A 14,959-nucleotide genomic window follows, 5' to 3' on the forward strand; every position below is an offset into this window, starting at 1 on the left:
CGGATCTGAGCCGGGGCTGGTGCAGCACAGAAACTGCTGCGGCACCGAGTGGCTTGTTGCATCCCCTGCCAGCACTTGTCCCTAACCCAGGGCTCTGCTGCTCATTCAGCTGCAGGGATGTTCAGAAATAGGTTGATGGGATGGAGAAGTTTGTGCAGTAATGCCTGAATCTCTTTTCTCCTGGAGGAGCCAGGCCGGGTTGGGTTTCCAGGAGCAAACGCCTCAGAATTCCCATGGAATGCTGAGCTGGAGCTCGTGACACAGCAACAACGCACCCAGCACCAGAGCAGTCATCGTGCAGCACATCCAGAACAACCCAGGCTTAGTGCTAAGAAATATTTATTAAAAAAAAAAATGCAGACATCATAGATGACGCCAGCCACAGCAAACAATCATTAATCACATTTGTTCTTGGGCAATAAATTGTGCCGTGGAGCATCATGATGGAAGAGGTCGCTGTGGCACACGCTCAGGGAAGATGTGGGCACAGATGTTTTCTGGCCCTGGATCTTCACATTCGATTTTCAGCCTGGCGGCTCCAGAATGCGGCACCTTCTGGGTTTTGGGACTTGGGCTGAGGACGGTTTTCTGCCCCCAGCCCCAGCCGCACGCGCTGAGACCTGGACATGATCCCAGGCGCTGTCGGATGGGGAAATGCGATTGATGCACCGGAGAGACAAAACACGAGGTATGAATATCACTTCATGGTCACAGAGGTGTAAGTAAACTAAATGCTAAATTCCAACATACAGTTTGCTTTTTATATTTTCAGATGTTTCATCCTTTTCTTTTTTTTGCAGTGTATGTTACCAAGTATAAACCAGGGTTTGAAAAGTTAAAAACAACATTAGAATTAATTTTACTTGGTGAATTAGGAAAGAAAGACTATTATGAATTGGTATGGTACAGTTACAATATTTGGTCTCTGAATTTTTTAAAAAAACATGAGTTTCACAGTATCAAAAGTGCTTGTTTAAAAGAAATGTAGTGTAACAACAGTGATGGTTGCATTTTTGATTATGAATAATTTAGTGGATGTAAAAACAGCTTTCTGCAGCATTTTAAAAAATTGAACAGTGCTCAGTTTACATAATTTCTCTTCATAACAATAAATATAAATAAATTTACAAATAGTAATACTGCCTAGCACAAGAACAGACAGAAGCACAATACACAAGACTATAAACAAACCTAATATTTTCTTAAAAAATCCTACAAATAGACATAATTCCTAAAACCTTCTACCCAGCAATCAGTTTAACAATTCAGTAGTACCACTTGCTTCTCGGGGTAAGGACTTGGTTTTTAAGCCTAGATATAACAGTTGTCTGCTATGGGCTTGATTTTTTCATTTTCAGTATTTTTGCTCCTTTTTTCCTACCTCACAACAATAAATTAGCAGTAGTTATATCAGAAAAGCGTTAGTGGTGCAAGTGTCTCCAGAAACTGCATGGGGTCTTTGTTCAGTGGCAATAGTTATTTGGCAATTTAAGAAAAAACATCTATGTGTTCCATGATCAAGCAGTTTGGACCCCAATTTGCAGCTCCGTGACTTGTGTTGGCTTCTGTAGAGATGGTGACCAAACAGCAGCCGCATATAAGCCTGGATCACGGTGTCGATTAAATGTATTTGCCTTCACTGGACTGTTGTTTAGCTCAGTTCCATTCCAGTGAAAGTTCTTGCTGCCTGATGCCTTCCAGCTCCTTCTCAAGAGCTCACTGGTCCTGCAAGACAAGTGTCTGTGTCCCTTCCTCTGTCTTGCCACCGGTGCCAGTGGTTCTGCTAGTGACAGTTCAAGTATTTTGGCATCACATGCTGCATCCCAGGAAATGCCAAGACATCCCAGGCATTTCCAGGAGGAACTCTTCTGCTGCTTTCAGGTCAGATTTTAACCGTGGGAGAAACTGGCCCCGGAGCAGGATGTCTGTGGGACGGTGCGAAGCTCAGAGCAGAGCGATGGGTTTGTTGCCTTGGGGGTTCATGTACTGAGCTGCCGCCACGTTGTCCAGGGAGGTGTACGTGGTGTAAAGGCCGGTGACCTGCACGTCGGGGAAGGAGCGATCGCTGCCGCTGGAGATGGGGATGAGGCCAGGGGTGCCCAGGTCACAGTCTGAGAGGTGGAGCGGGGAGTTGCTGAAGGCGCCCAGGGTATCGAGGCTGAAGCTCTCTTCTTTCATTTCCTCCCAGATGTTACCTTTAAAAGATTAAATTCTGGTCACAGCAACACATCCAGCCTGCCCAGGCACGGTGTGGTGGGGTCAGTCCATAACTAAAGGGCTTTACCCGCTATTTAGAACCAGTGTCACTTGCAGGTGGTACCATCTGTAGTGCAAAAGTGGTAAATGTGTCTGTTCCCCCCAAATCCCCTGGTTACCACAGGAGTCCAGACCATTCCAGGCCACATCTCTCCACTACATGCTAACCGGAACCCCCATGGCCACGCTGGGCATAGCCACAAACCAGGGAAGATCTGCTTTCACAGAAGGGGAAAACCAAGGCGGGAGTAGAACTGTGGTTTGCCAGGGGCAGAGCAACATAGTGTCCCAGATCCAGCTTGCTGGATGTCCCTGCCTGCATCTCCTGCCATGCTGCGCTTGGCCTGAGAAGATGGTTACTGTCCCACCCAGCGCTGGGCAGAAACATCCTGAGGAAGCCAGGGACATCACCCTGCAGCAGCCACCACCCAGCACGAGGTTTTAGCTGTTACATCCACCCCAGAGCACCCTGCTGAGGACCCTGCTTATGTGTTTGGTGAAGGGTTGTGAAGCACTGGAACAGGCTGCCCAGAGCAGTGGTGGAGTCACCATCCCTGGAGTGGTTTAAAAGTTGTGTATATTAGGTTATTAGGGACATGTTTTAGTGCCAAGGTTGGGTTAGCAGTTGGACTTGATGATCTTAAGAGTCTCTTCCAACCAAAATGATTCTATGATTCTATGGCTCATAACCACATAAACCACGCCACCCCCCACCCCAGCTTCACTCTCCCATACCTTGCAATGCGAAATCCATAATGCTCGGGTCAAGAGCATCCACCTCGGTGTTCATGTCTGCCGTCACGTTGAGGAAGTCAGGTGGCGTGCGTCCCACGGGGTGGTGGCTCAGAGGGCTGTGGCTGCGGCTCATGTCGGGCAGGGTGTGCAGAGGAGGCGTTTGCGCGGGCGCTGGCGAGTCCGGGGCGATGCGCGCCTGAGTCTGGATCTGGTGGTGGAGCGGGAGGGACTGCAGCGAGAGCGTCATGATGGGCTGAGGCTGCAGCTGGGACATGGAGATTCGGCCTTGAGCCGCTGCCGCATGGTTTAGGGTGGAGATCTCGGGCTCTGCCTGTTTGCTGGGCCGCCTGCAGCTCTCAGGTCTGTCAGTGATCAGCTTGTCCAGCTCCTCTGCACAAGCGATACCCATTCCCGGGGGAGAAGAGAGACAGTTTAATGAAATGCCATCTGCTTCCCTTCCCTTCGCCTTCATTCTTGTTGACTTCCCTCCTAACCCCTAACTCAGCTAAAGAAATGATCACATGAGACTTACACAGAACACCCAAGACACCCCTGAAGTGTAACTTCAGCCCTACCTGGGTTAGCCATGCTCCTCTGGATAGCAGCCAAGTCCTTCCGCTTCCACTTCTGCATCTCCTCTTCCATCTTGTCGATCTTGGCAGGATTGAGAGCCCACAGGCAGCCCTTGCGAGAGGTGCCGCTCAGCTTGTTCTCCACCTTCTCAAAACACTTGTTCAGGGAAAGGTTGTGGCGCACAGAGTTCTTCCAGCCGTCAGGGGCTGTCTGAAAGAGGCACGGGGACATTAGCGAAATAAGCCACAAACAAAGTGTTTGTGATGTTCTTACTTCCACCTGCCAGGCGTTGCGCGTACCTTGAAGTAGGGGAAATGCTCCTTCATGAAGCTGTAGATCTCGCTGACAGGCAGACTCCCTGTTTTGCTGTTCTTCAGCGCCATAGCGATCAGGCAACTACAGAAACACAGGAAACAACAGGTTGTGTACACTCAGCCATCGCTCCTTCTTCTGGCCTGGCAACCTTGGACCCATCTCTTGAGACACAAATAGCTGCCTGACCATGGCATTACCTTTTGCAAGCACTTACAAGTCACCCTGTGACCCTGCAGATCTTACTTCTCTGTGCTATTACTCTGACTTCATGCTGATGTCCAGGAACCAGTTTGCTTGTTCATTCCCACTGCCCTTCAGAGGCAGAACTCCTGGGCAGATGATGGGATTTCTGTTCCCTTTGGAAGGAATCGAACCCTCATCCTACCACAGCTATAGTGTTACAACAGGTGTAGGCAAGACGCCCTTCTGCTCTCTACTCACCTGTACGAGTAGATGGGCTTGGGGTAATGCTTTGGGTGTAGCTCTTGGGCGGCGTGAGGAGCCAGGCGCGGCGGAGCGTAGTGTGGCTGTGTCCCGTAGGACGGGTTGTAGATCGCTGCTGGGTTACACTGTGTGCGGGAGGGAAAGAAGGAAAATGTCAAATGCAGGATGTAGGTTTAGGGATATTTTAATGTTTTTATTTTAAGAAAGTTCTAGAGATCGTCTTGGTAGGTACTTCAAGACACAGACCACGAGCAAATAGCAGTACCTGTTGTGTGTTCTGTGCTAGCGTGAACACCTGCTGTGAATGAGGAGAAGGAAAGAGCTGTTGCTGTGTTTGTAAACCAGGAGATGGCTGCCCACCTACAGCATACTGGCTCATCTGCCGAGATGAAGACAACAGACGTGTCAGTCTTGAAATTACCGATATTTTTTCCTGAGAAGTGGTGCAATAATAAGCCATGGAGGCTTGCTCTTACATTTGCTCCATGTGTTGAAATAGAATTCAGTCCCAGGATCCCCTGTGGCAGGCTGGCCTGGACATGAATCATGGCTCCAGGGGCTCCTGTCGAGTGCATATTGCTCGCCACAGGCCCTGTTTGGAGAAAGTAAAGGTAACATTCACATGCAAGTACACTTAAGAAAAGACTGCTAACATTTATTTTTAATAGATGCAGTTGAACACAGCTGAGCTCTGGAGTGGATAATAGCACCTCTCGGTGCCTTTCCATCCCAGAAGAACCTAGAGCATTGCACAGATTGCAAAGGTGACATCAGCTGTTTTGAAAACCTGTTATGCAGGGAATGAAAGATGACAGCTGTTTAACAGTCCACAGTGGTGTTACACACACAGTATCTTATAAAAGAAAAAAAAACACATTCAGCACTATCTGTACTGCAGAAGGATCTGTACGCCTTCAGGAATAAGTGTGTTTACCTACAGGATGTTCAGCAAGGAAAGAAAGGCGTTCAGTGAGTCTATGCTGTAAGTCTGTGTGAAGAAAACAGGTAAGGGGTAAATCACAGAATCACAGAATGTCAGGGATTGGAAGGGACCTCGAAAGCTCATCCAGTGCAATCCCCCCATGGAGCAGGAACACCCAGATGAGGTTACACAGGAAGGTGTCCAGATGGGTTTTGAATATTTCCGGAGAAGGAGACTCCACAACCTCCCTGGGCAGCCTGGGCCAGGCTCTGGCACCCTCACCATGAAGAAGTTTCCTCTCATATTTAAGTGGAACCTCCTGTGTTCCAGTTTGTACCCATTACCCCTTGTCCTACCATTGGTGTCACCAAAATAAGGTGCTCTTAATTATACCAATGTTGAAACAAACAAGAAAGACTCATTACCTAATTTCAAAGCTGTTGAAAACCTCTGAAATGCAAGTCTAAAGCACCTTGGCCCACGTTCACACAAGGCACCAGCAATTACCCTGAGCTGAAATGCCAGCAGGATCCTAAGATCTCATCCCTGCTCAGGCACTGCCTCTCGAAACAAAGGAAACGAATCAGCAAGGAGACAACAGGCTCCAGGTCAGCAGGCTGTGTCGCTTAAAGAGCAGTTATTTCACATCCTGATGCTTTACCTGGCTGATGTAGCATCGCGTTCTGGGCACCAAGGCTAAAATCCATCCTTCCACTGGCCATCTGCTGCAACCGAGGGACATCAACAGATGTCAGCCAGGACAGGGACTGCAGGTCACTGGGGAGGTCATCGTCACTCAGCTGGGACGGGTCGGAAGCCAAGAGTCTGCAAAAGAGCAGGAAGGGTCAGCAGGGAGCGGGGGTGCTGCTGCACTGTCCCCGGGAGAGGGGGCAGGACTGGGATGCCAAAGCTCATGTAGGTCAGTGGGGAAGATACGTCAGGCTGGAATTCAGTTTGCAGAACTCATGTGCAACCTCTGGTTTCACAGCTGGTTACCGCCGCCCTTTACCTAATGATGATTTGAAACACTCGGTTAAGAAAACTTCTTGTGCAGTGTTTGTGGGGGAAGAAGGTGTAAGAACCCAGAGGAGAAACTGCCTAGAAAAAAAAAAGCAACGCTGATTCATTATTTTCACATTTGTTGGAAATTGGCCCTTGTTTGGCCTCACTGCAGACGGAACCTGTCAGACCGCCTGCTTGTACCAACAAAGCCCTGGCAGAACCACAACAAGCTGCTTTTGCTGGAAAGCTCCGTTTTTGACACATTTTGCGTGCTCCATCCCACCTGCTTTGTTTGGCTTTGGGGGTGCACATGGTACCAAACAGAACTATTGAAATATCTGCACAGTACTCAAAAATTCCTGTGTGGTCAAAACTCCAATTAAGTCAATAAATGAACTATCGCAAATGAAAGATTAAACTACTTTTACTTCTGTTAAGCAGTGTTACCTTGAGGAGTAAAGCAGGAATTAGAACGTGTCAGGAGGTTATCATTAGATACCCAGGGTAAACCCAAAGGGATTCACGTTCAGGAAAACATCTTTCTCTATCAGAACAACAAGTTTATTTGGATGTAGCTGATTTTGCTTTCAAAACAAAGGCTTTAAAAAGCTCTCTCGTGGATGTGTTAAAGCCAGCTGTGTGGTACTAATGTGTGTTTGTTGCCAAATGAAGATGCAGAAGCCTTAAATAAATCTGGTCTCTTGCTGAAGCATCTTTTACGTTTTACGTGTTTCTAAATCAGCTTAAAAGAACCAGGCAGGGCTCTGGTGCCCGGCTGCCCAGGAGCTTTCAGCTCCTCTATTCATGATTTCCAGAAACACGTATCAAAGTTCCCTAAACTATTATCTGGGAGATCTTTAAAACAGAATGTAATTTATTTGTTTGTAAAAAGATTTTGAAAAGAAGAAAAGGAAAAAAACAAAAGAAAACAAAACCCAAACAACAAACACCACATACCAGGAGCCAAAAGCTCAAATCCCGGCCAAAAACCATCTTCAAGTCCCTCTTGCAGCCTACCCTGTTTTCTTTCTCCTACTGTAGTTATAGTGCAATAATTAGCATTGCCATGGTTACCGCTGTTCAGTTATTTTGTGAAGCCGGGGACTTAAATACATAAAAAGACTATCAGGTGACAGCTCTCCTGGCCTGGAGATTGGCTGGATTGGAAGTAAACAAGAGCATTAAATGATTTGAAAAATGGGCAGGCTCATGTCGTTTGCAACAGTTGGGCCCATTCATGGGAAGCCGATAACCCATTGTGCATCCAACGACCGCTGGCACGTGGCCTCGATTGTTTTTGGGATTCTTGCTTAATTGTTTTTTGGGTTTTGTTTTTTTTTTCACTCCTCCCTCCTCCTTTTTACAAACCTCACATTAATCTGGCTGAATGACAGGCGACACACAACACACATCCACATGCCATCTGGCACCCCGGTCCCTGCCAGTCCTCCCAGACAAGTCAGTTCCTCCAACAAATAACGGGGTCAGATGGGCGGCGAGGGTCAGCACCCACCGCACACGCCTCCTGTCAGCCACGGATCCCGCTCCTGCCCCCCTGTCCCCGTCACCGCACCAGCCGCTCCGCACCGCGGGCACCGCCGCAGCCGTCCCCCCTTGAGAAATAAATATTTGGGGGAAATAAAGGCTTGTGCTCCATGGTCAGCCCAGGCGCGCTCGTCCTGGGGATCTCTCCATCCATGGACACCAGCACAACCTGCGAGTGCCCCGCTGGGCACAGTGTGTCCCCTGGAGCATCGTCAGGATGCGGAGCCACGCGCCCCCTCCCTCTGCGGGTCCAGACCGGGCAAGGGAGGTGACCGAGCTTCTAAGTTGATATAACAGCCACTAGGCTCTATTTTAAATACAGTAACTAGACAAGTGTGTGCGACAGCTCTTTTTACAAGATGAAGCTGTTTCCTCCCATTCCCTATCCTAGCACGGCACGGCAGTTCGAATTTGAGTTTACATTTCTTTTAAAAGCATCTGTTCACTTACACATTTTTTTTAAATGGAGTTGTTAGCTCTCAAAATAACTGTTTTCATTAATAATGGGTTAGAAAGTATATTTAATCAGAATACAGTATTTCACATTTAAGGCTTATTCTTCAGGTTGTCTTAAAAACCAATGTTAAATTTTATGTGTCTCAAGGAAGGTGAAACTGCTTAATGTATGCCCATCACTGTCTGAGGTGTTTTAAACACCGAGATACATTCTGCAGTATGAAACCACCTTATCTGGCGGTACACAGGCTCGGTGTGTGCCTGCTGTTGGTGAAGAAATGCTGATCTAGCCACCCCTGGAAAGAGCTGTGCACAGTAACAGCTTTAATCTCACAGGGTTCAACCTTTCTGACCTGAAAAATCACCTGTGCCAAGCCAGCTACAACTATATAAGTACGTATTATAATATCGTGTGTACTTGGATTCTGTTCCCCTCAGCCACCCTTCTCATCTCACGTTTGAGGGCAAACCTCAGGAGTCGGAGATGCTCGGCTGGGCGTTCGCGGCCCTGGCACAATGGGGCACTGTGGTAAAAGCAGCCACTGCCTTTCACTGCATGTAAATGAGATAAATAGTGATACGCTGTAATTAATGCACACTACGGAAAATGTCCCCCGCTGCACATTCCCCAGGGCTGTCTGGGACATAGGCTGAGCTACTCAACCCCTGCAAAGAAAAGGTTACAGTCACACCCAGTGTGTGGCAAACATGACATTATTTTTAAAGGTGTGTTGAAATTACGCGACTCCGTTTTCACCCTTCTCCTTCACAGCTAGGCAGGAAAACACCCTCCTGTTTCTGTGTGTTTCTGTCCTAGAAAGGCACCTGCATCAGTAAGAATCTGCATGCTGCTGAGGATTTGAGCCCCAGTTCTCCTCTTTGTATCAGAGGATGCTGGGGTCCTGAGAAAAGTGCCCTGAGAGCTATGGCAGATGACACAGAAATGCTCAGAGGTAGCATTAGTCTTTGCTATCTGCTCCATTATGCACGTCCCAAAATATTTATCTAATCAGGGCAATAGATCTCGGCCACCAGCCAGCCTGTGCAAAGTTTACTTGTCTGGAATTGGGAAAAATATCCCTTGGAATGAGATCCCTTTCCAGATTTCCCAGTATTGAGCTCCAGACCTTCCTGTCTGCAGTCACAGAGAAACTGGGAGCACATCAGACAATGGTCCCTAGAGCCTGTCAGCCTTGCTGGAAGGAAGAGCAAAAATGAGGCAGCTTTCCAGGGATAACCAGCAAGTCCCTCCTCAGCTACGGCTCAAGAAGTTTTGGAATATGGGAACCAAAGCTAGTGAGGAAAAAGCAAATAAGATGATTACCCTGTCAGGTGTTGCTGTTCTCCTTTTCTTACACCACGGTTCAGAAGAGAAGAGGATTCTCCCAAAACCTTCTGCAGAGGTACTTATGCTATCAGAACAACATATAGATGTGCTCCTGGAGACTTTTATATATTCCAGCTCTGAGTTTCATAACCCTTCATTACATCATTTTTGGTATGGGATAAAGGGAAAGTGAATCACAAGTGACCTACGTGATTAGTTTAAGCCTAAGAGGAAGCGAGGAGCGATGTCAGCGCTGAGCTCCCAGCCGCTCGCTCCTGCTCTGCGTTACCCACAAAACCAACCTGAGGTTCGGATTTGCCGAGTGCAGCTGTTATCTGACTCCACAATCTGTTTTGCTACAAAAAACAAACAAAACACTAAACCCGCGACTAATGTCAAAATGAGCTTTTCCTTGATGCGAAGAGGTGTAGAAGTACCAGGCACTATAGGAATGTTTTCTATTAAAACCAGGAGCATTGTCTATCTGGGAAGCTATTTTTTCCTTTAACATCATTTCAGCTGCTGTTCATTAGCACTGAGCTGACCTGTCTGCATGGGACTTTGTGTAATTATTTACTCCAGTGTAAAGGGAATATAAAATATACTACCCTTTGATTTGCAGTGTTGTAAGAACCCATCTCAAGTGCATTACTTACTGCGGCCAAGCAGCAATTCTGCTTTCTGCACATTTGAGATATTTTAAATGGGTAAAATTAGAGTGGTGTGCCGTGAGCATCTGAGATCTCACAGCAGTGCTGAAAATGTCCAAATTCCTTCTCTGTTTCCTCGTTCTGAACGGAAGGTCAGGCACTGGATGTGAGGTAGGGCATGAACCTTGTTCTGGTGTCACCTGAGACAGACGAGCACGAGAAGCCACCAGGACATCGCCGGGGTACAAACCAGTCCCCACAAACCAGCCTGTAACTGCAAGAGCATTTGAGAAGCAAGGGCCACAATTTTTTATTAATACCGATTAGCACATTTCAGGAACTGCATAGGAAACAGTTGAGCTAATCCACTTAAATCAATCCACAGCAGCCCGAGTTTGACTGATTCCTAGGAGGTTTCTCACATTTTTTTGAAAGAATGAAGCAACTACTGTGATGAAATTCCTCCGACACATTGAGTCATTATCTCACTCCCTGTCAGACACACATGGTGTCAAGGGAATGGACACTGACATTTTCTTCAGGAACAATTACGGTTTCGTTAGTTCTGCATTTGGAACCTTTTGTCTGCAGAAATTTCCTCCGTGCAAACTCCCAGGCTCCGTCCATCCCCGGGGTGACAGTCGGGTCCTGAGCTGCCGCTCGCTCTCCAGAAACCCAAGTGCCAAACCAGAGCTGAGAGCACCACTTGGGACACCTAAAATGTACCGCATGTCGGCAAAATAAAGACTTTTCACCTTTTTCACCACTATAATGCAGTCACGCCCAGGATGTAGGGAATGTGGCAGTTGCGTGTTTATGTGACTCTGCTTCTTAATATGATTTTAAGCTAAGCTATGATAGCGTAAAGTGATTATTACAAGAAAAATGTAATCAGACTATCTAATGAGCTAATAAATATAGATTTTTAAAAACCAAAGGGACAATGAAGTAGGGTGAAGGAGGATATAGCCTAATAATATGTTGAATGATTAACGACTGAGTCACAACTTTTGATCAAAGAGTTAACTATTTAAAACTAAGTTCCTGTGTAACATGTATAGAAATTCATTTCAAGGCCTTCAAAATACTACGTAAGACTTCTATCAACTGAAAATGCAAAGTAATATTAAAAAATAGAAATATGGTCACAAAATATTGAGTTGCAAAACACGAAGTTATGGTTTATCTTGTTGATTTAGATTTAGCATTACATCTTAAGTAATACTATTTCCTCAAGTAAAATGATACACTTTAGTTATTTATTTCAAGATATAGATGCCACATTGTTACCTAGAGTGATGATTTGATTCCTTAATTTTGGATTTTGACATACTCCAAATAATTCATTGCAAGTTATGCTTTGCCTCTCTTCTAATGGTCTGTTTTTCATGTCGTGATTTATTCTTTGATATGTAATAAACCACATGTAACTGTCCCTAGTTTGGGAATGGGAGAGTCCCTGAAAAAAACAAGCATGCTGCTGCATTCGAAAACCAAGAACGTTGAATTAGGATAACACTGAACCTTCACCGGGAGACAACTTACAGGTCTGTAAGTGTTTTTGCAGCCTTAGTCCAGGCCCACCTGAGCCTCCCGTCTGCCTCCCTGGGGCTCCTGTTGCTCATGCTCAGCACATGAAATCTCAGTCTGTGCTTCACAGCAGATCTTTTACTTCTCCTGTCCTGTTGTGTATGTTAAATCAAATTAGGCTGGGGAAGGATAGATTGCACGTTTCAATTAAAAATATTGCTTGAAGACCACAGTGTTCATGAGCTGAAGAACCTCGTTTCTCAGAGACCAGCTCCACTGAAGACCATAGGAGCTCCCCTCTAATTCAGTAGCCTTTGAGTTGGCTCCTATCATTTACATAACTTTGTGCTGAATAACCACAAGTGCACCACTGCATAGTAAACTTGTAGTCTAATTATTGCTTTGATTTAAACATCAAAATATTTACAACTAAGACATAGCGTCAGATTTTTAATTATATTTAACAAGAATAAAGTGTTAAGGTTTTAAAAAATCCCATTGTGCTACAATTATCTACTTTTATGAAATGTAAAATGAAGTCTTTAGAAATATTTGTCACTACTACAGTTACGAAAATATTGAAGGTAGTGGTATTTTCTCTGGGAGAGTAAGAATGGCAACTGCTAATATGAAGTATTACTTTGCATTGGTAGCCAGGCAGTGACAGCGCCATAAAAACATAATCATCAGAGAAGGGATGATGGCCCTTAATCATTCCTGAACAGCAAGATGTTTTATATCCCATAGCTGCATCAGTGGAAGAGATATTTGTCTGAAATCATTTTACTGTGGAGCAAATAGTCCCTGGACTTTGCATAGCAGCCTAATCCTCATCACTACCCTATTGCCACATCAAATCTACTATAGATGCTTTGGATGCACAGAATTAAAAGACCTGCTGCAATCAGAGGTTTTTATTTCCTGGTCCACTAAGAAAAAAAAAATACATTAAAAAAATGCTGTAGTTTCAAATTTAAAGTGTAAAAACTCATTGGTGTTTGCCGATTTGGTCCCTGCTCACACACCCATGCGCTCCCCTCCCTTTTGGCGTTTCCTCCCGCACGCCCGCAGGAAAGGCCGGTCCCCTCCACATCCAACCGCCCCATTGAAAGGTTCCAAGTGAGACAGAAGAGTGTTCTCAGCACAGCCCCAGCCTCCCGCTCACTAATTGGAGGCCATTCCCCGTTTTGCGGAGCCTTGATGCTCCCCCATGGCGCACTCGGGACTGTGGGTTCCAGTCTTGGACTGTGGTGACAGCAGGAGAGTAAACAGAGCTGATAGAATTTGACAGGTCTATTCTTTTCTTAAAATCATTCAGTCTAAAAGATTTTCTTTTACATAATCCAAAGTGTTTTCTCATGAAGTAGGACAAATACTGCTCTGCATTTATAGTGCAGTTCAGATTTTATGCATTTTTATCAGAATTTGCCACTATTAAATGAGGTCAAATAATTCATTTTAAAGCTGAATTAAAGAAATCACAAGTGGGTTAAAAACTTTAGAGAACTTCAAGTTCAAAATGCTTAACAGAGAACTGAAAGTAGTTTTTAAAAGCAGCTGACTTCTGAATAAAAGAAGAAACTCTTACAATTCCCTTACTGGCAATAAGATAAATCCTATCTTTCTCCTCAAAAACAGCGTTTATTTCTGCAGCTATGAGTTAAAGAATAGTTCTCTCCATAAAAAGGGTCTTTGTTAAGGTGGTATGTTCTTCAGGGCACTGAAGATACAGACTTAAATATAAGTACCCAGAAGTTTCTCTCATACGTACCCTTCATTAAATACTGAACAATTTCTTTACAAATACTTACATAGCCAACGAAAATGCCTAGGGCAAACCGTGCTTTAATAAACAGCAAAAGAGAGTTCCACAAACCTTTTTCCACAGTGGTTTCAGAGAGTATAACAAATCACTTGTTGAGCTGCAAGAGGCTGCAGTGCAGCGTTTGCATTTTGAATAGAGGCTGATAGAAGAATACCTGCGGCTGGCCACTTTCACCCAGAGAAATGGGGGAAAACACCCTCAGGCTGGGAGGAAGGAGGTGGCCTCTCGCTCCTCATTTTAAAACAATATAAATATATTTTTTCTTTTACTGTGAGAACCAGATCACATTCTGCTATTCCATGTTTCTTGGAACTTTGCATCATGTGATGAAATGCAACCTAACTTAACCCAGCACACTGTAAGTCATGCAGAACTATCCCGTCAGTTCTAACAATGCTTTGAAGTGATAAATGGATGCATAGTGGTACAGGTAAGTTATCAAAGTCTGTTGACAGATCTAGGTTTGTTCCCATTGATATCAGAAGAACTTTGACAGAAGGCAGTGCTCTGGAGTACTACATAAGTACCTGTTGTAATGAAAAACTTTCCTAGTGTCTATTGCGCTTCATTTAGTGTCTCTGTGACTGCTTTGAAACAATGCAAAATGTGATCTGAAAGGGAACTTCTGAATAATTACTCTTTAACAAGAACATCATTCTCTGGCAACACTCATACAGTAGAGAGAGCTTACTGGAAGGTCAGCCCAAGGCTTTGAAGGTGTATTTATCAAGCATAGGTTAGTATAAAAGTACTTTAAACAGGAATGCTTCTAAATAAGCAATACATTGTAACCGGTGACCAGCTTAGAAATCTAATTTAGAGTGGAAAAATGATAATGATGTAGTTAACTTTAAAATATATATATATATTTCTATATGCTCAGGGTATTTTTAGGACATAATGAGAAAACAACATCAGTTAGCAGGCTGTGAGAGCGCAGTGCGTATTTTTGAAATGGAGAAAAGCCTCACCTGTACTCCTGTGACGGGTGGTGGTTTTGCCCTGCATTCCTAATGATTCCTGACATTATGGACGGGATATCACTTTCTATCATCTCCTTGGCAAAAGACAAGAACAGAGAAGCAGCGGGTGAGGCAGCAGCCGCTATCCAGCACTTCAGGAGGCGCAAAACCCCGGCTCAGACCCAGGACTAGAGTAAAGCCCGATCTATATCACCTTTACCTCTGTTTGCATTGGTTTATTTGGGACAGGCAATGCAGGATAATGTTTTACGGGGGAAACAAACAAACAAACAAAGGCTCAGAAAGGGAACGTAGCTCCTGATGGAGGGAGCATCGATGGACTGCGGGCTCGGCGGGCGCTGGGACGTCGGTGCTGGGAGCACCGGAGTCAGCTGGGGAACGTCCCACCTCGGGGCT

The 14,959-nt window shown here is 45.3% G+C and overlaps 1 protein-coding gene across 1 annotated transcript; it reads right to left on the minus strand.

The window, feature by feature from the left end:
* Window positions 1-1,944: 1,944 nt before the first annotated feature.
* Window positions 1,945-14,634, minus strand: FOXN4 (forkhead box N4; the record flags this gene model as incomplete). Its single annotated transcript, XM_082066310.1, has 9 exons — window positions 1,945-2,195; window positions 2,992-3,381; window positions 3,567-3,774; window positions 3,864-3,960; window positions 4,321-4,448; window positions 4,589-4,702; window positions 4,800-4,915; window positions 5,907-6,070; window positions 14,552-14,634. 9 exons carry the CDS (start codon window positions 14,632-14,634, stop codon window positions 1,945-1,947), a joined length of 1,551 nt encoding a protein of 516 aa, XP_081922436.1.
* Window positions 14,635-14,959: the final 325 nt, after the last annotated feature.

Source organism: Streptopelia decaocto (genome assembly GCF_964273445.1).
Source record: "Streptopelia decaocto genome assembly, chromosome: 15".
NCBI classification, from domain to species: domain Eukaryota; kingdom Metazoa; phylum Chordata; class Aves; order Columbiformes; family Columbidae; genus Streptopelia; species Streptopelia decaocto.